Raw genomic sequence first — 20,926 nt, forward strand, 5'->3', positions numbered from 1 at the left:
TCATATTTGGTGGGAGTGTCCGTGTCTGAGACCCTTCTGGGACAAGGTGTGCGAACTGATCAAAGCCATTACAGATACCACAATCTCTCTTACACCTGCTTGTTGCTTACTCCACATTGCGGACTGCTCCATGCAACATTATAAAAAATCATTGACTAGACACCTGCTGAATGCAGCGAAAGTTTTGATTCCCAGGCACTGGAAATCGAAGGATATTCCTTCCATTCCGGAATGGTTTAGCTCCATAGAGAACATCCACCAATTGGAGGAAACGGTAGCAATTGCCAGGGAATCGTCGGAAAAATTCAATCAGACGTGGTCACCTTGGGTGGCGTTCAGGTATTCTGATCAATACTTACAACTCGATATGGGATGAGACTGCTGTTTTGGCTTTGACCATTTCCTGCTCACTCCTTTTAGTACGTAGAGACCTTAGAAGATCCGTTCATTACGGTGTCTTCAGCCCCCCTTATTTATTATTGTTTTTTCTTTTTTATTGTTTTTTTTTTTTTGTCTTTAGTATTAGCTAGTAGCGGGTAAATCATAGATAGTGATGTTTTTTTCTCTGCTTTCTTTTGATATAGGATATAAAAATTGCCTATATTCAGAGTATGTATTGACATTTTGTGATTATGTGCTACTGTGCGGTACTTAGGTACCTTGGCTGTATTTGGTACTCTGATTTTTCCTTTCTCTAATAAAAAAAAAAAATTATTATTTCAATAATCAATAATCAGTGAAATATTAATATCGCACGTAAATAATTAAAATAAGCTATAAAAACCCTTTTGTCTATATAAAAATTAAAGCAAAGAATAGCGCTGCGAAAAAGAGAAAAATATTACATTTATTGATACAGAGAAGAAACTTGTATTACTCCGATATATACAACCATAACATAACCGATAACACCTTTAAAACCAAGATGATATCCAAGGCACACAATTATACAAACAGTAAGACGGCTAAAATGGATACATCAGTAAGCAATACCAAGTTGTAGAGAGAGAGGGAGAGAGACAGAGAGGGAGAGAGACAGAGAGGGAGAGAGACAGAGAGGGAGAGAGACAGAGAGGGAGAGAGACAGAGAGGGAGAGAGACAGAGAGGGAGAGAGACAGAGAGGGAGAGAGACAGAGAGGGAGAGAGAGTGAGAGAGGTATAGAGATAGATAGAGAGAGAAAGGGGGGGAGAGAAGGGGAGAAGGGGTTATATCACCACGCCTGGGTCAGCTCATCCATCATCCTTCAGTCTGCCCTCTACTCCAGCTAGGACATCATACACTGATTTTATACCCCTCAGGCCTCGTACACACGACAGAGATTCTCGGCAGAATTCGCAGAGAAACTCGGTCAAAACCCGGATTCTGCCGAGAATCTCTGTCGTCTGTACAGTTTTGGCTCGATGGAGCCGCCGAGGAACTCGACGAGAAAATAGAGAACATGTTCTCTATTTTCTCGTTGTCCTCGTTCTTCTATGGGAGAAGCCGGCCCGCCGAGCTCCTCGGCGGCTTCATCCCAAAACTCGACGAGGAACTCGACGTGCCAAGCACGTCGAGTTCCTCTGTCGTGTGTACGGGGCCTGAGACTACACATTTTCCCTCCAAATAACTCAAGTTTCCCGTTGATACGATTGGATGACTTATGTTTCTTTTCAGAATGACACATAAGGACCCCCCAGTGTGCATCCCCCTGTTATCACATCCTCTTGACATAGGAACTGTCTTGGAGTTTGCATATTTATCAACAACAAAACTTCTCGTGTGAGCACTACCTCATCCAGTTCCCACACTTTGCATATTACAGGACCCCTGGCTTATGGAGACACCGTGTCTGTCCGAGCTCTATACACACACACCTGGTATACACAGGCAATCTAACTGTGTGTTTTTTAATCAGATAGGAGATGACAGGAACTTCTTTTAATACAATGAGGGGGCATTTCCTATCACATCCCCCCCCATTGAGGTAACATCCATATGCTGACATATGGTCAAAAAGATGCTCCTCAGCTCATAGAGTAATCTAAAGACAGACCCAAATCACATTAATAATAAAGCCTTTTAAAAGAAAGACATATACATCTTCAAAAAAACCTTATAAATATGGATATGAAAAATCTCTACCACAGTTCCCCCTGAAGTTCATTATTGAACTTATATCCTCCTTCAATGATCCGGTACCCACCCACAACGGCCCAGAAGCCCCGACCCTTCCCCCACCACCACTGCGGCCTCTTCCTTTCTTGAACTCGCCGTAACTCATCAAGGTAGACTTGAGACAGTCCTGGTGCCTTTGAGACTTCAGATCCGAGCCCTGAGTGTCTGTACTGCAATGTTTCATCGCCCCTCTGCATTGGAGGAGTGGAATTCCAACATTGATGGCGGGATCTTTATATATTTAGTCCTGTATCTTGGAAAGATGGTGTTCTGATTGTCACCATTGGATCGGACCGCGAGACAGCACTTTTTCAGCATGATGAAGGAAAGTTTAGGAGAGTCTTATTCATGGCACGCTTGTCTTCAAAAAATGACTTGGTTGTCGTTGCTTCTTCAGGTGGTGGTTGGGTGGGCCTCCGGACAGTCATAGAAATATTACAAAAAGGGAAAGGAGAACGTCAGTGTACGGTTATTGGAGGAATCTCAGACAGGAGCAGTGGGGTGGCTTTTATGACTATAAAGCCGTAGGTAGACTAGGGGAGGTAGAATTACTTTAAGACATGAAAACCTGGATGTCCAGGGATACAATATGGCACTGGCGGGCAGGAATGCTCACGCGCCTTAAAAACAAAATGATATGACTGATGTCCTAGTTACATTATCCTGAGAAGATGTATGATAGAAGCCAAAAATAAAAACTTAGAGAGCATAATATTAAAGGAGGAAAGGAAGAGAGGTGAGTAATGAAAAAGAATAAGGAAAAGAGGAAAAAAATAAATAAAAAAATAATAGACATACAAAATAAAAACTACAGATTCAATGCTGCTCCAACCAAGATCTCCAGTTTACATTCCACTTTAGATTGTTAAAGAGCACCGAATCGGTATCCAAAAAAAAACTAATACCTAGTTGCCCTGCCAACTTTAGCTGACAGCGAGAAAAAAAAATAATTAAATATTGTTCCGTTAAAAACGACTCCTCTCTCATCCTGGTAATCAACAGGTGAACATGACCATGGTCACTTTAAAAATTTACAAGTCGGGTTGAAAACATAAAAAATAAAAATATTAAAAGGAGCGACTAAAAAATGGTTGCCAACAAACTTTTTAGAATTTAGTCAAACCCGACTGTACTTCTTACTAAAAAAAATTTAGAGGCCCTTCCCCAAACCAAAGAATAATAACAAAAACAATATATAGTTCTCCAACAAAAGGGCAATTAAAAAAAACAATGCATTATTTATTTATTTTTTCTTCCAGGTCTATGCACTACTCCCCCCTTCAGGTGGAAAAAGTTCAAACCTTTTGGAACTTTTCTCACCTGAATGGAATGAGAGAGAAAATGAAAAAAACTTCAAAAAAATTAAAAGTAAAAAAATTATAACCATAACACTTCAGGGCGAAAAATGAGAGAAAAAAAAAATAAAAAAAAATATATAAAAAATAAAAAAAATTAAAAAAATAAAACTGATAAAAATGAGAAATGAGAAAAATTTATTAAAAATTACTAAAAATTGAAATAAAACTGAGAGAGAAAAAAATGAATAAAAAAAATAACTTTTACAAAAATTAAAAAAATGTATAAAAATGAAAAGTAAAAAATTGTAATGGATAAAAATGAATAAAAAATAAAAAATAGAAATAAAAATTACTAAAAAAATTACATGAACATGATAAAAATTTAAACTAGGAGTATTAAACAAACGGTACATTTGTACTGGTCTGGATTGGAACAGGCTTCCTCAGAAATTTGTTTCTGAGTTAGTGGCTTTTCTGTTCCTTGAGAGAAGATACCTCATTGAGGTGCACATTCTCATAGTTTTGGCGTTCATTCTCCCGATAGTAATGCACATCATTACTTGCATCAGGGAGTGCAATAACGCTACACAGATTAGGACAACAACAGGGTGGAGCAAAATGTTTAGGAAAGCTGAAGTGTTAGGACTATATCCAAATATACTCTCCCACCAGGAAATCTTAGCGTCTGCCTCTAAAGCGTGGGATACTTGGATCAACTTATTTTGATCATGGGTGAGTCGTATAGTGGTTTGTTCCTCAGCATCTCTTAGCACATTTAATATTTCATCCTGTTGTTCAAACTCTACCAGCCAAGCCTTTAACTCAGCCCCCAAATCCCCGAGGAAGTTTCTGTAGATGTATGGGGGTGTCAGGTTTGATATCAAGCCTTTTCTCTGGGGTAACAGGGGTACGTCCTTGTGTCCCGGCTATATCTATTCCCAGGACCGGGGAAGATGTACAGTAAACTCCCTGAGGTAATGTACCCCGTTGAGTACAGTTCAACCCGTAGGCAGAATATAGGGCATCATTGGACCTTTGATACCAGCACCAATACCCTTGCCCCAAGTATTTTACATAAGGTTGGGACAATTCCTCGGCATCCAGGAGACACGACCCTCCCTTGTGCCAGCATTGTTCTCATGATCCTATCCTGTTTCCCTTGTGTTTAGGCTACTCAGGACAACACCTCCTGCTCCTAAGGCAGTATCTATTAGGTCTCTCTTTGCTCTAATGGGGGAATATTCTAGCCCCCCCCCCATATGTCCAGCCAGGCGCTACCCTTTCCAGGAAGCCTACCCCACCTCCACCTAAAATGTTCTCTCAGCCAGCTCCATGTCCGATAATTCCCAGCAGTTATTACATTTGTTCCGCCCCCTCCCCTTAGCTTACAAACCCCTTGAGACGGGCCTTTTTATTCACGCCTTTCACAAACTGTTGGCACCATTTAAATCCTGTTGCCCAAAGTTTAACTACCTATCTTTGACTTCCTCCCCGAATCCCAACGGAAGTTTCAGTAAGTGCAATGGGGATGTCAGGTTTGCTTATAAACCTTTCTTCAGGGCAACTCGGGGTGTAACCCGGGGTTCCGTCTATATCCATCACAAGGACAAGAGAATAGGTACAATAGACTCCCCGAGGTAGCGTGCCCAGCTTGGTACAATTCAACCTAGTGCTGATAACCGTGCATCATTAGACATGTGATACCATCATTCGGTATTGAGTCCAACAGCACATATACCATTGAAACAATGACAAAACCCACAAAAACTCCATCCCTGTGACTTGATTTCAGTGACCATGCCCCACTACCACCAGGTAGGTCCAAGGAACACCCTAGTTCCATGACTAACACCCCATCGGTATCCTCTAGGACAAAGAAACAAAACTCGCCTAGGTGTTTCCTCACCCGTAATGATCTCCCCATCCAGAACCCACCGTGAAATACCTTCCCAACATTCCTCCTTCACCACCGGGTATTGACCTGGAATGCAAAAGACAACGTGGTCACACTTCTGACAGGGGGAAATATCAACCTGCTCTCAGCTTCCGTACCCTCTGATCACATGTGGGTCACTTAGCCCCAAATGCACCAAGATAGAATCCCCAGTCAGTAAGCTCATTGATGCCAACATATCTACAGACCGAGTCTGCACTTCCGTATATGGGATCATACAGCACCTCATCTCTCACAATCCAAACCAGTACAGCCCATCCCGGCATTTGACTACCATTTTGGATTAGTGTACGCGACGAGTTTTGTCAAAGTCTTACTGAGTGGTGATGCTAACTCCTCAGGCTACCGCCCATCATACAGAGCTTTGTACAATCAGCCTGATACTGGTCAATAACTCCACCTGCCCCTGCAAGTACGCCAGAGCCAATGACATGTTTTTGTCCTATACCCTATCACACTCTCTTCCAACCTCTTAACATGGTCGATAAAATCGTGAGCCATATTAAACTGGGTATTTATGTAACTCTGTTGCATGTTGTCACAACTGTCACCAATCTCTCAGAGCAACAAAGCCGTGCTTATTGTCTGAAGCCATGGCTGCGGGTCTGTTCCTCAGGAGACCGCTGTCCACTCTATTACTAACACCCATCCCAGCTCCTATTCCCCCTATATAGTGCTGAATACACCCCTCCTCTGTTGGGTTACTCCTCAGAAATAAGCGTCCTGCGTGAACCTTATGCTGTGTCTGCTCATCTCTGGGAGAAAGCCACTGGTCACTTAACAATCACTGGATTCCGTGTATACTCAGCACATACAGGGTAATAGTCTTATCAACCACTCTGTACCCTGTTAGCCCGCGTGTATTCCCTTTATTTAACAGGGCATGTTCCTGTATGTAGTTACTGTCATTACTTGTGCAGGGATTCAACTTCTCAGGTGAGACATCAACTAGGTGTACCTCTCCCATGTCCAGTAACCGAAAGCTTCTTTCTAGGACTGTTAAGCTTGAGACACTGCCTCTACGAGGAAGTTTTCACCCCATTGATGTATCACCTGGCACCCTCTAGTTTGGCCAACAGACACCCTATTATGCATAGGTGCCAGTCTCCTGGGTACCTGCACCACATACATTTATATCATACTAGTCACCCATTCCAACATTTCTTTCAATTCCAGTCTGGACTCACAACCCTCAGAACAGGATGGACTCCAGGGTGTAACCCAGTAGAGTCTGATAGGATAGTACCCAAATTAACTGTGGTATATGCACAGAGTTCAGTCCATGCCCAAATTTCCTTCCCTGCCCTTAGGGATGAGAATAGAATGAGTTAGATTTTTCTAACCCTTCCCTGATATGTAGCCCAGGGCCTCCCAATGTGTTCTTGATTATCTCCAGCTCTATAGTGATTACTGTATACAATTACCCACCTCCCGCTCCAAAGACAGTCGCCATTGAGCCTCTTTTAAGTATGGGAAATAGTCTGGATACCCGGATTGAAAACCACCTGCCACCAGGTACACCCGATCCCTCATAGAGGCTGCACACTTTCTCCCTCCTCTATCAATTCAGTAATTAGACTATGTTATCCTTAACCCCTACAAAACAAACTGCCTTCACCATTCAGACAGGACTCCCATGAAAGACAGGAGTCTACTGCCACCCTGGGGCACTGATCTTCTTGGCATGCAAGTCACAGACCACCAGTTAAGGTACACAAGTAATCTAGGATAGAAAGGACACCTATGGATATTAACCGAGGAGAATACTGCATGCCCACATATATATCGGAAGTGAGGGCCCCTGGAACAGCCAAGAGCTGGTATCACCCCATACAATCTTCCTGCACGCCTTTTCTCCAGACTCAACCCTAAAACTATACAATACGAGGCCATACCTATGCACTTTCAACTCGTATGCCACCAGGCAGGCCCTCGTACTACATGTCTGCCGGTAAATCTAAAAGAAACTGGAAAACAAGAATTGCATAATGTGTATCCAGCTCAAGGCAACGGGTGCTGACCAATAGACTAAGAAAATTCCCTTGTAGCACTGAGGCGCCGGGATCACTGAACAGTAGGGGATACACGAGCCGACCAGTGTGCCTGGACACACACAGCTATTCATTAGGCAATTGGTAACAACTAGCCACCACAACTGACAAAAATAAAAACTCTAGGAGAGAAAAAAAAAATAAGTGTTGCATGGTGACACGAAAGGAAACTGTGAACTTCATTTGGGGACATACAGATAGCTAGGGACATTAGCATAGCTTAGCCTGAGGCAATGCAACCTTGTACAGCCAGGCTTAACAGCGGGGGGGGAGTTTAAGCAGTCCTAAAACACAAGTCTAGCCAAAGTAGCATCAGGCTTTTACCTATTAGATCTATGGAACTACATGTGTCAGCATGGCTAATCTTCGGTAATAAGAAAACAGATATGCCACGGATCTATGGCCGATCCATTTCAACCTCTGGAGACTACCCCAAAACCCTTTTACCACTAAGTGTGGTACCCCTGAACGCTACTTAGCCTAATATATGTGTTAGAGTGCCAACTATCCCTCAATTTTTCATAAAAATCTAATACGCGGACCTCAGTTAGTTGGTTCTGCTACTCAGTGGATCAGCACATGTAACCCCCACTAGGTGGTCCAAAAACATAGCCAAATGGACTGACCACTAGACGTTCCAACTAGATAATGGTCATGAAAACCTAAACCTTGTGAAACCCGACCGACTGACCAACATAAAGATTTCCTCTTATTCTGAAATCCTGAAAATCCAGTTATCGATTCTGAGGAATTAAACACAAAATAAAAGTTAGTAATAAACATTCAATTTTTTCTTAACCTGGAAACAAAAAAACAATGGTTATATATCTGTAACAAGACATTGGCATATAAAACACAAATATTCATTACTATATATTACATAAACCGTGCACTTTCTTTTAAAATACCAAAAATTGTTGAGCTCAACGTTTCATTAATATGTATTACTATAATACATATTAATGCCATATGGATTTTCGTTCTATGGTATACCAATAATTCCCCCCCAAAAAAATTCACCATGGTAGGAGGAAAAGGAATTAGCAACTCGTAATAAACCTTTTAACGGTTCCATTTATTAACCAATCATAATACTTCATCACAACGTTTTCGCAGAACCTTCTGTAAAGAAAAACAAACAACTTTTAGTAAATGCCCTTTTCAATTCACCATTACAGAATGCAGGCTCAGGTCGTTTGCAAGTCAATAAGATCTTTTTTCCACTCTCACAGACCTAGAAAAAAAAAGAGGGGGGGTAATTTGGGCTGTTAGCACTGAGTCAGCAGCTGAGAACACACGTCACACACAACCTCGCAATCCATGGATCTCACGCATTTCCGCACAACACATTTAGCTAGGTCAACTATGACCTCAAGACCTTACACAGATCCATATGTTCTATACCCTACTTAAACCCATAACCTCTGTTCACTTCTCTGGGGATGTGGATTCCCTTTTAAAAATACTCACCTCATCAGTTCTGTTATCCTACCATCCCTGCCCTCCAAGCATCTCGCATTTCTCTTAAAAATACAGTTTCCAGTCTGGCGATTCCCATCATTTATATATTTCACAACCCAAGGTCCATATTTATCTATCATTTCTTCCCTCGGAGTCAAGTGGTAAGGTTCCCCACAGTTCGACTTCCTTTCCAAAGCGATTTGATTTCCCATCTTTTTACGGACGAAGGACTTTGAGCTGATCCCGCAACCCTTTTAGGGCGCTTATTCCAAAGCTAGCTACACTTTGACATGATTGGGTCGGCGGGTACCTCCCCCGTCCACCTTTACCGATTTTTTTTCACTACTTGCCAGAACAATCCATGTACTGATTATAGTCCTTCAAAAAATTAGCCCAGAGATTTTCCAAACCAAACGGTTCAACCTCCCCGCAGACTTTCCAAAGTATTCTAAAAGAAATGCTTACTATACCACAGGGTTAAGCCTGATTAGACCCTATGATGGCTTGTACTAAAGGAGGCAATCTTAACTGACGAACACCTAATTACATTATGATTTTTTTTTTTTTAGCAGTTACCATATAGCCAGTGTTTCCAGATTCAATTACACCGCTTACAATCCCCAGTTATTTGTTTAAACAGAGGAATAGATTCACACACATCCAGATAATTCAGTGTGATTTTAGTCTCCATTTCCACTGATGCAATTTGCCATGCGACTTTGGACCCAAAGTCGCATTACAACTCGCAGCCCATTGATTTCAATAGCACCCATTCCAATCTATGTGGCTCAATGCTGCAGCGACCGATAAAGGTACCTGCACCATTTTGATGCGACCTCTGGATCAAACAAACGCATTCAAAGCCACACCACAGTTGCATTAAAGCTGCATTTCCAAATCGCACTCTGAATCAGGCGACATTGGAGTTGCACCAGTGGAAACGCAGCCCAAAAGCATAGGTGCTGACGAAACTGAAAATTAACTTTTGTGAGATGGATAGGGAAGCTTTGCTCAACAAGAAAAATCTTCATTAAGCACCTACCATGGATCTGGACTTTATCACAGTATACAGCAACCAATACCAACAATTGGAAAAGATCTTCAAATAGTATTGGCCCATTTTGAAAGAGCACAGAACTTTAGCAGTGGTATTGCCATCACGACCCATACTCACCCACCGCAGAGCACCAACACCACGAACACACCCCGTCCACAATGCACTCGATCCCCCCAGGGAAGCGAACACCCATCCAGAACCTGAAGGACTCCACAGACGCCAGAGATGCCCACTGTGCAAAACAAATAAACCCCAGCCCTGGAGACAAACCACCCCCAAGTCCCATGTCCACAACAGAGAACCCCAGACAAAACAACTCACCACCTGCAATAGCACCCATGTGACCTACGTCATAGAGTGCCCCTGCCGACTCCAGTACGTGGGCCGTACCACCAGACCCTGACGTGTAAGAACACGTGAGCACATCAAAAACATACATAATGGATTCCCAAAACATAGTCTCTCTAGACATTTTGTGGAAAAACATCATAAGGATCCATCCTGCCTCACGTTCTATGGGGTTGACCTTATTAAAGACCACTGGCGGGGGGGGGCAACAAAAATATGCAGGTCTCACAAAATGAGACCTGTTGGATACACAGGTTGGGGTCTCTAGCCCCCTAGAGGCCTCAACCTGGATATTCATTTGAACTGCTTTATTTCTAAAAAAAAAAAAAAAATTTATCACAAGTCACTTCTCTCTGCTGGCCTGCACAGGGTCCTGACTTTATTCATTCATCTATTTCTCCTACTAACGTGGAGGTTTCTTGGACACCAACTATTGGTGGAGGTTCACCAACTGAGTCACATAGGTTTAATAACCACTACACCCACACCTTATTGAATATTAATCATTATAGCGGCGCCATCGCCCCACTGTTTATTTACAAAAGCATAGGTGTGTTTCACTCACAAAGATTGGCCTAATCTCATTCAAAGGGTCAACTGCATAGAGGCACACTGGGCCAGATTCACAGTCAGCGGGGTAAATTTGTGCGGGTGTAACGTATCCGCTCTACGTTACGCCTCTGCAACCCAGACGGGCAAGCGCTGTATTCTCAAAGCACTAGCTCCATAAGTTGCGGCAGCTTAGCGCGAATCAGCAGGCGCAAGCCCGCCTAATAAAAATTTGGATCAGGGGGGCGTGTTTTTTTTTTTGTAAATCTACTGTGACCCGATGTGATTGACGTTTTTGCCGAACGGCGCATGCGCAGTCTGTGGAATTTCCCAGTGTGCATTGCTCCAAAGTACGCCGCAAGGACACCATTGGTTTCGACGTGAACGTAAATGACGTCCAGCCCCATTCACGGACGACCCACGTAAACCACGCAACTTTCTCTAACTTCGCCGCGGGAACGACAGCCATACTTAACATTGGTACGCCGCACTTTCATTCTATATATATCTACATTATTCAAAATCAGTCTCATAAACACATTCGCATAGACAAAAAAGAAAAGGTTAAGTTCTGAAAAGTTAACTCTCCTTTCACACGGGGGACCATTTGTTATAGAAAAATTAATAGTACATAATTAATAATCAATAATGAGTGAAATATTAATATCGCACGTAAATAATTAAAATAAGCTATAAAAACCTTTTTGTCTATATAAAAATTAAAGCAAAGAATAGCGCTGCGAAAAAGAGAAAAATATTACATTTATTGATACAGAGAAGAAACTTGTATTACTCCGATATATACAACCATAACATAACCGATAACACCTTTAAAACCAAGATGATATCCAAGGCACACAATTATACAAACAGTAAGACGGCTAAAATGGATACATCAGTAAGCAATACCAAGTTGTAGACAGAGAGGGAGAGAGACAGAGAGGGAGAGAGACAGAGAGGGAGAGAGACAGAGAGGGAGAGAGACAGAGAGGGAGAGAGACAGAGAGGGAGAGAGAGTGAGAGAGGTATAGAGATAGATAGAGAGAGAAAGGGGGGGAGAGAAGGGGAGAAGGGGTTATATCACCACGCCTGGGTCAGCTCATCCATCATCCTTCAGTCTGCCCTCTACTCCAGCTAGGACATCATACACTGATTTTATACCCCTCAGACTACACATTTTCCTCCAAAAAACTCAAGTTTCCCGTTGATACGATTGGATGACTTATGTTTCTTTTCAGAATGACACATAAGGACCCCCCAGTGTGCATCCCCCTGTTATCACATCCTCTTGACATAGGAACTGTCTTGGAGTTTGCATATTTATCAACAACAAAACTTCTCGTGTGAGCACTACCTCATCCAGTTCCCACACTTTGCATATTACAGGACCCCTGGCTTATGGAGACGCCTTGTCTGTCCGAGCTTTATACACACACACCTGGTATACACAGGCAATATAACTGTGTGTTTTTTAATCAGATAGGAGATGACAGGAACTTCTTTTAATACAATGAGGGGGCATTTCCTATCACATCCCCCCCCATTGAGGTAACATCCATATGCTGACATATGGTCAAAAACATGCTCCTCAGCTCACAGAGTAATCTAAAGACAGATCCAAATCACATTAATAATAAAGCCTTTTAAAAGAAAGACATATACATCTTCAAAAAAACCTTATAAATATGGATATGAAAAATCTCTACCACACTCTTTAAGTACATACATAGTAAGAAAGGGAGGTCAGATCTTATTGGTCCCATAAACAATGATGAAGTGGATCTGGTTACTAAGGATGGATAGATGGTATAGGAAGATGATTTACATTCATAGAGGGCGCCCACAGAAGTTCTCCAGTGTTTGGGACAGGTGGCTGGAGGATGGGAAACTTGCACGGTATGAGTCTCTGGCAGGTGGTGGGGATATGTGGAAGGTGGGTGACGCGGGTGGTTTGGCACATGTGTTAGATATCTGTTGTGTGTAGGGTTTCTTATTGTGAAACGCGTGGCTTGAAACGATATGCGAGCCTGAATTGTACACTGTATATCTGTAAAAGTGTGTCAGATACTGATCAATGTCGATCAAATGCCTAACATGTATGTACCTCTGCTCCAATCTCTAATTTTCTGCATCTCAATAAACTTGGTTTTGAAGTTAAAAAAAAAAGGATGGATAGATGGCGAAGATTTCGAATTTATTCTTCTCCTCAGTCTTCACAAGGGAATCGGGGGGGGGGGGGGGGGGGGGCTTTAGTAACCAAAACTGTAATATTTATCCTCATGACATGTCACAGAAAGCACCCTCATGCCTAACAAAGGACAGAATTAGAAATAGACTTGAAAAACTTAACATTAATAAGTACCAGATGGCTTGCACCCGAGGGACCTTAAGGAACTCAGTTAAGTAATTGCCAGACTATTGCTCCTAATTTTTTTACGAACAGTCTACTGACTGAAATGGTGCCAGCTGATTGAAGAAAAGCCAATGTAGCGCCAACATTTAAAAAAGGGCCAAGATGCATTCCTGGGAATTACAGACCAGTTAGCTTAACATCAATTGTATGCAAGCTCTTGGAGGGGATGATAAGGGACTATATACAAGATTTTAGTAATGACAGCATTATCATTAGCAGTAATCATGAAGAATCATTCTTACCAATCTATTAACCTTCAATAAAGAGGTGAGCTGCCAGATAGGTAAAGGAAGGCCCATAGACGTGGTGTACCTGGATTTTGCAAAAGCATTTGATACAGTTCCCCATAAATGTTTACTGTACAAAGTAAGGTCCGTTGGCATGGACCATAGGGTGAGTACATGGATTGAAAAGAGTGTAGTGATAAATGGGAAGTACTCGGAATGGTCCAGGATGGAAAGTAGGGTCTATTGCCTTTTATTTAATCTGCACCTGCCTGTGTCCCTTCTCCCCCCCTCCCCCCCACTTTGAGCTTGGGGTGTTTGCAAAACAGCTTGTTATGTTGATTTGCTGGTGTTTTTTCACTGCTTCATTTGTCAGTGTAAGAATAGGGGAGGTGCTGCAATGTCTTTGGTCTAGCCTTAGTGGGAACTTGGGAGCTCTATCCCCATGGGTTGGACAAGCAGAGATTTAAGGGCGGGGTTAGCTGTTCGGTGGTCACCTGAGCTTGAATCCCCTGTGCACATGTGTACATATATATTTGGGAGCGCACGCGAGAGAGGCACCACAGACCACCTAGGCTCTGAAGAAAGGGGTGCGCCCCAGAAACGCGTCAGCCGTTTAAGGGGCGTCCGATCCTCTCGTCATCAAGTCCCACCTGTAGGAGCCAGGAGAGCCAGTTTGTTTGTCAGAAAAGCATGTATCTATGCTTGTTTTGTGAGTAGGACCATTGCTTTTATTCTATTTTAATTAATAAACATTTTTATTACAGTATTGCACTAGGTCAGTGCACCCTCCTTTCTTTCTTTTTCTCTGTAGCCATACAAACACCCATTGTTCTGAGAAGGGCTGCAAGACTATAGACCTTGCCTTAAAGATTGGACTACACTACCCGTGTTTAGCAAAACACCAGAGCGCAGGAGATTTCTGTAAAAGTAGAGTCCCCCATGGTTCTGCCCTGGGACCAATCCTATTTAATTTATTCATAAATGACCTGGAGGATTGGATAAACATCTCAATCTCTGTATTTGTGGACCATACTAAGCTAAACAGGGCAATAACTTCTCTGCAGGATGTGAAAACTTTGCAAGAAGATCTAAACAAATTAATGGGGTGGGCAACTAATCTGCGTAGTAAACTGCGTAGAGGGTTCTTTACTGTAAGAGCAGTTAGGATGTGGAATTATTTTCCACAGGCAGTGGTTTCAGTGGGGAGCATCGATAATTTCAAAATCTATTAGCTAGGCACCTGAACGACCACGGTATACAGGGATATACAATGTAATACTGACATAAGATCACACACATAGTTTGGACTTGATGGATTTGGGCATTTTTTCAACCTTGACTACTATGCATCTATGTAGATTGTAATATACTGTCTTTGTGCACAGAATCATGTTCCTAAAGAAGAAAGCAGGGATGAGAAAGCTTTGATGCAGAGCGAGACCACACCTCCTTTAACACCACGGGCTGTACGACTAGAAAGGATGACACAGGCTCTTGCTCTTCAGGCTAACTCTTTAGAAGATGGAAGAGAATCTCGGGCAAGGTAGGAATTTTCTTTTCAATGCTGGAATGCTTGCCCTGATGCCAAGGCCAGAAACTAAAACTGGCATGTGTTGCATTACCTATAGCTGCCCCATTACCTTAATCCAGAGACAGTCTGAAGTCAGGCCAGGCAGCAATTCAGAGATTAATATTTTTTCCAAAAAAATCATCAGTAACAGGGGTATTTGAAAGGTAAAGCTTGGCAGGCAGGAACAGCAAGGTAAGGCAAAAGATAGGGAGCCAGGCAGCAAAATGCTGTACAGCAGAGAGCAGCAGGGTGGTGGGCTGCAGAGCAGTAGCCTGAGTATTTCTCACTGTCTTAACATTCCCCCCCTCCCCTTGGGTGCAGACTTCTCAAGACTGTGGGCCAGATTCTCGTAGATCGGTGTATCTTTGTTCCGGCGTAGCGTATTCTATTTACGCTACGCCTCCGCAACTTAGACGGGCAAGTGCTGTATTCTCAAAGCACTTGCTCCGTAAGTTGCGGCAGCGTAGCGTAAATAGCCCGGTTGTAACCCCACCTAATTCAAATTTGGACCGGGGGGGGGGGGGGAGTGTTTTATGTAAATGTTATGTGACTCGACGTGATTGACGTTTTTCACGAATGCGCCGTCTGTGGAATATCCCAGTGTGCATTGCTCCAAAGTACCCCGCAAGGACGTATTGGTTTCGACGTGAACGTAAATGACGTATAGCCCCATTCACGGACGACTTACGCAAACAACGTAAAATTTTCAAATTTCGACGTGGGAACGACGGCCATACTTAACATTGGTACGCCGCATGTACGCCACCATATAGCAGAGGTAACTTTACGCCGGGAAAAGCCTAACGTAAACGGCGTATCTGTACTGCGTTGGCCGGGCGTACGTTTGTGAATTTGCGTATCTAGCTGATTTACATATTTCTAGGCGTAAATCAGCGTTAGCGGCCAGCGTAAATATGCAGTTAAGATCCGACGGCGTAAGAGACTTACGCCGGTCGGATCTAATAGAAATCTATGCGTAACTGATTCTATGAATCAGGCGCATAGATACGACCACCCAACTCAGAGTTACAACGGCGTATGCGGAGATACGCCGTCGTAACTTCGTTGTGAATCCAGGCCTATACATGCAGACTTGTAAGCAATTTGCATAGACAGAGAAGGCAGGAACCCAGGGGTTTTTCCAGGAAGCCTTTCAAATTGACAAGACACTGGTTCATATTGCTGATTCTTCTGGAGTCCAAGATGTGCTCCAGTTCATACGCCCCTTGACTGTTGCCAATCATTGGCCATTGAGAAGAAACAATGGCATCTTGCTGAACCAGCTTTAGATGTAAGACATATAAAAACGTTAGGGATTCACATGGAAGTTGTCATACCAAAAGAAATAACGCTATAACAACCGATGAATCTGGCGGACAGTTTTTAAATAGGAATCTTGACTGTTTAATTCTTTGTGAAGAGCAAGGCCTGATAATTGACCCTAATCTGAGGGGCATGGGAGCGAAGGTGATATGTGGAGTGTTTCTGGGAAGCAGAACTGCACAAAAAGCTAACCTGAATTTTGCTACAAAATTTGAGAAAATGTTTGAATGCCACTTTTGGTATCAAAAAGATCTTGTGTCAGAAATGTCAGAAAAGCAACAGGATTTAGGATACACAAAAGACACAGTAGAGAGGAGAAACTCCAGTAGAGGAATTAAACCAGTTTTATAAGCAAACTCAGCCAGAAGAAGAGGAGATCAGTCTCTGATCATTATCATTAGTTTGGAGGTGATAAACAGAAGAGAAATATGGGTTGATGCCAATAAGTACAGAAAGTTTTCCAAAACAAACTGTGTGCCCCTATCCGAGTCTACGTATCTCATGAACAAATAAGAAAGCCAGCAACTTGGAGGAAGGAAGTTTGGTCATTAAAACAAAGTGGACCATTTTACTGAAGCTATCCACCATTATCTAGATAAACATATGCCCATCTGAGCAAGGTAAATCCACAATAAAGTTCATAGCCAGATGATTCCAGGGACACTAAGTGACTTGCAGGGGAAGAAGAAGATTGGAAGGTATAGCCCCCAAGGACTTGAAACAAAGTGGATAATTTTACTGAAGAAATCCATCATGACCCAGATAAGCTTATACTCGTCTGGGGAAGGTAGATCCAGAATAAAGGGAGGTATGCTTAGTGACTGGCAGGGGAAAAAGCAATTTGGAATGTATGGACCCAAAAGACTTGGAATCAGCACAGGTCCCACAGACTTTGACATAGAAAGTGGAAAGTGTCTAAGCAATAGCAGAATGCAAGCCATCTTGGTTTCATGTGCTTCTGATGGAAATTCCAGCCTGAGGTGAAGAGTAACAAATAGCTTTCCCAAATTTAAGTCTGTAGGGACATCAGACTGTGCATCTGTTTGGAGACAGATAGATCAGGGAAGAAAATAGTGATTAGGGATGAGCCGGAGACCCCCCGGTTCAGTTTGCAGCAGAACATGCGAACAGGCAAAAAATGTGTTAGAACACGCGAACACTGTTATGCCGCGTACACACCATCACTTTATGTGATGAAAAAAAAAACATTTTCTGTGAAGTAAAAAACGACGTTTTTGAAACTTCAATTTTCAAAAACGATGTTGCCTACACACCATTGTTTTTTCACAATGCTCTAGCAAAGCGAGGTTACGTTCACCACGTTTTTCCATTGAAGCTCGCTTCATAACTAGCTTCTGGGCATGCGCGGGTGTAAAAACGTTGTTTTAAATGTCGTTTTTTGCTACACACGGTCAATTTCTGTGAAGTAAAAAACAAAGTTTTGAAAAACGACACATAAAATTGAAGCATGCTTCAATTTTTTTTTTTGTCGTTTTTCACAAGACATAAAACGACGTTTTCCCCCACACATGGTCATTTAAAGTGACGTTTTTAAAAACGTCGTTTTTTTTCATCACATAAAGTGATGGTGTGTACGCGGCATTAGGCCCCGTACACATGGTCGGACCAAACCGATGAGAATGGACCGAGGTTCAGTTTCATCAGTCCAAACCGACCGTGTGTATAGCCCATCGGTCCAAATTTTTAAAACATGCTTCAAAACCGAACCGATGAACCGCTGCCCGATTGGTCCAAACCGATGGTTAGTACAGAAAAGCATCGGTTCAAAACCTGCGTATGCTCAGAATCAAGTCGACACATGCTTGGAAGCATTGAACTTTGTTTTATTCAGCGCGTCATGTGTTTGCTGTCACTGCGTTCTGACCTGATCGGTTTTTGGAACAATTTTGTGTACGCACATCAGACCATCAGGCCACTTCAGCGGTGAACTGATGAAAACGGTCCGTCGGACCATTCTCATCGGTTTGGAACAACCGTGTGTACAAGGCCTCAAAGTATATGGGACACGAACATGATCATTTTAAAGGTTAATATGCAAGTTATGGTCATAAAAAGTGTTTGGGGACCTGGGTCCTGCCCCAGGGGACATGTATCAATGCAAAAAAACTTTTTAAAAACTGCAGTTTTTTCGGGAGCAGTGATTTTAATAATGCTTAAAGTGAAAAAATAAAAGTAAAATAAGAAAAACAAGTAAGAAATATTCCTTTAAATTTCATCCCTCATTGGTGTCTATAGTATGCCTGTAAAGTAGCGCATGTTTCCCGTGTTTATAACAGTCCCTGCACAAAATGACATTTCTAAAGGAAAAAAGTCATTTAAAACTGCTCGCAATACAGATAAGTCATTTAAAAAAAAGGCATGGGTTCCAAACCAAAATTAAGAAAAAATAAATAAAAAATGCATGGGGGTCCCCCAAAATTTCATACCAGGCCCTTCAGGTCTGGTATGGATATTAAAGAGGAAGTAACCACCCACCCCCCCCCCCCAAAAAAACCTGCACAAGAAAGGCATAATGAGCTAGTATGGGCCTGGTATGGAATTTAGGGGGAGCCCCACGCATTTTTTTTTATTTTGGTTCGGGGTTCCCCTTAATATTCATACCAGACTCAAAGGGCCTGGTAATGGACTGGGGTTTTTTTTTCAATTACTTGTATCTATTGTCGGGACCCGACAATTCATTAAAGCCGCGAGTAGTCTTAAAGAAATGATCCTTTAGAAATTTCATTTTGTGTAGGGACTGTTATAAACACGGGAAACATGCGCTATTTTACAGGCATACTATAGACATCCCCCAGGTACGAAATTTTAATATTTCACTTTTATTGTTTCCCTTAAAGCATTATTAAAATCACTGCCCCCCCCCCCCCAAAAAAAAAACTAAACCTATTTAAAACTTTTTTTGCATTAATACATGTCTCCTGGGGCAGGATCCAGGTCCCCAAACACTTTTTATGACAATAACTTGCTTATTAATCTTTAAAATTAGCACTTTTGATTTCTCCCATAGACTTTTAAAGGGTGTTCCGCGGCTTTCGAATTTGCTGCGAACACCCCAAATTGTTCGGCGAACAGGAGAACAGCCAATGTTTGAGTCCAACTCATGTTCGGCCTGAGCATAACGCTCATCCCTAATAGTGATATGCTGTAGATCTCTAATTAATCTTAAAAAAAAATAAAAATAAAAGTACCAGTGAGCCTGTCAAGAGTTAAGGTTTTTGACTGTCTTGATGTACTCTACATTCTTGTATTCCGACACAAATAGATGGCAAGCCCCCTCCACCCAATGACACCACTCCTTCAAAGCCCACCTGATGGCTAAATGTTTGCTGTTTTCAATGTCATATTTATTTTCCCGTAACACAATTTTGCTTTTAGGGTGCAGTCAAAATAAATATTAAATTACCTAGGAGGCCTACCTAAAAGTGTAATTTCACTTTTGTTGAGAAAAATAAATAAATAAATCCCCAGGTGATATATGCACATTCCAAGGATTTAAACAAAATTTGTAGCAGAATACTACCCCTGTCTGCCCTGAAGAAAACAGTTTGTTCATCTATGTCCTTGCAAGACTGTTTTATAAATAGAAGGGTCAGCCTTCAATACAATCACCTGGTGTTTCAATGAGAAGTGACAATGCCTGCATCACTTTACAAGTATTTAACCCTTAGGTAGTATTTCCCTAAAAAAAAAAACAATTACTATTGCAGAGGATACCTAAAATTTGACTTGTATTTTAGTGCAGACACCTGAGCATTACTGGGGGCGTTCTGTATACCAATAGAGTACAGAACACCCTGGTTGCCATACTGCATTACATTTTTGTTTAAGAAAAGCACAGCAGCTTTAGATTGAAATGGAAAGGATTTTTTTTTAATAATATTGAATTATGAAATGCAAGTGGAATTCTCCTTAAATGCAATTTGGTTAGACTTCCCTTGTTCAGTGCATACTGACTGTCCTCTCACACACCTAATTTTCTTCTGGTACCACCATACAGTTGTTTTGGCGTTACCACTTGTTTATATTTTTTTTAACGCAGCTTGGGAGCTGAAGGTCTGGGTGGCACCAACAGTACAAGCCAGGACTCCCTTCATAAAGCTGCTAAAAAAAAGAGCATAAAGTCCTCCATTGGGCGCCTGTTTGGAAAGAAAGAGAAGGGGCGCATGGGACAGATGGGACGAGAATCCTCTTCTTTAGGTAAGTGACAGTACAAATTCAAATTGACATGCAAAACATTTTCAACTGTTCGCGCAACAAAAAAAATATATTTCACTTCTAGGAAAATGCTGGTTGGTTAAAACTGCTCTTATCTTTTAAGATTTTATTTACTCTATGTAATGTTCCCATCCTTCAGCTAATGCCAACACAAGTATGGTAACAGGTAGCTTACTGGGTAAGATACAAACTGAAAATATGTAAGTTTAAAAATCTAAGTGAACCTAATACAAAAATATACTAAATAAGCACAAAGGGACATTAATTACTTTCAACATGATGT

The 20,926-nt window shown here is 41.9% G+C and overlaps 1 protein-coding gene across 4 annotated transcripts in view; it reads left to right on the forward strand.

Annotated features, from left to right (window-relative positions):
• Positions 1 to 20,926, forward strand: part of PPFIA3 (PTPRF interacting protein alpha 3) — a 624,634-nt gene that overhangs the window by 500,079 nt on the left and 103,629 nt on the right. For all 4 annotated transcript variants that reach the window (XM_040327613.1, XM_040327612.1, XM_040327615.1 and 1 more), the window contains 2 exons: positions 14,900 to 15,057; positions 20,468 to 20,625. In XM_040327613.1, coding sequence (XP_040183547.1) covers positions 14,900 to 15,057; positions 20,468 to 20,625 — 316 coding nt within the window. The remainder of the gene's footprint in view (positions 1 to 14,899; positions 15,058 to 20,467; positions 20,626 to 20,926) is intronic.

Source organism: Rana temporaria, chromosome 10, assembly GCF_905171775.1.
Source record: "Rana temporaria chromosome 10, aRanTem1.1, whole genome shotgun sequence".
Taxonomy (NCBI): domain Eukaryota; kingdom Metazoa; phylum Chordata; class Amphibia; order Anura; family Ranidae; genus Rana; species Rana temporaria.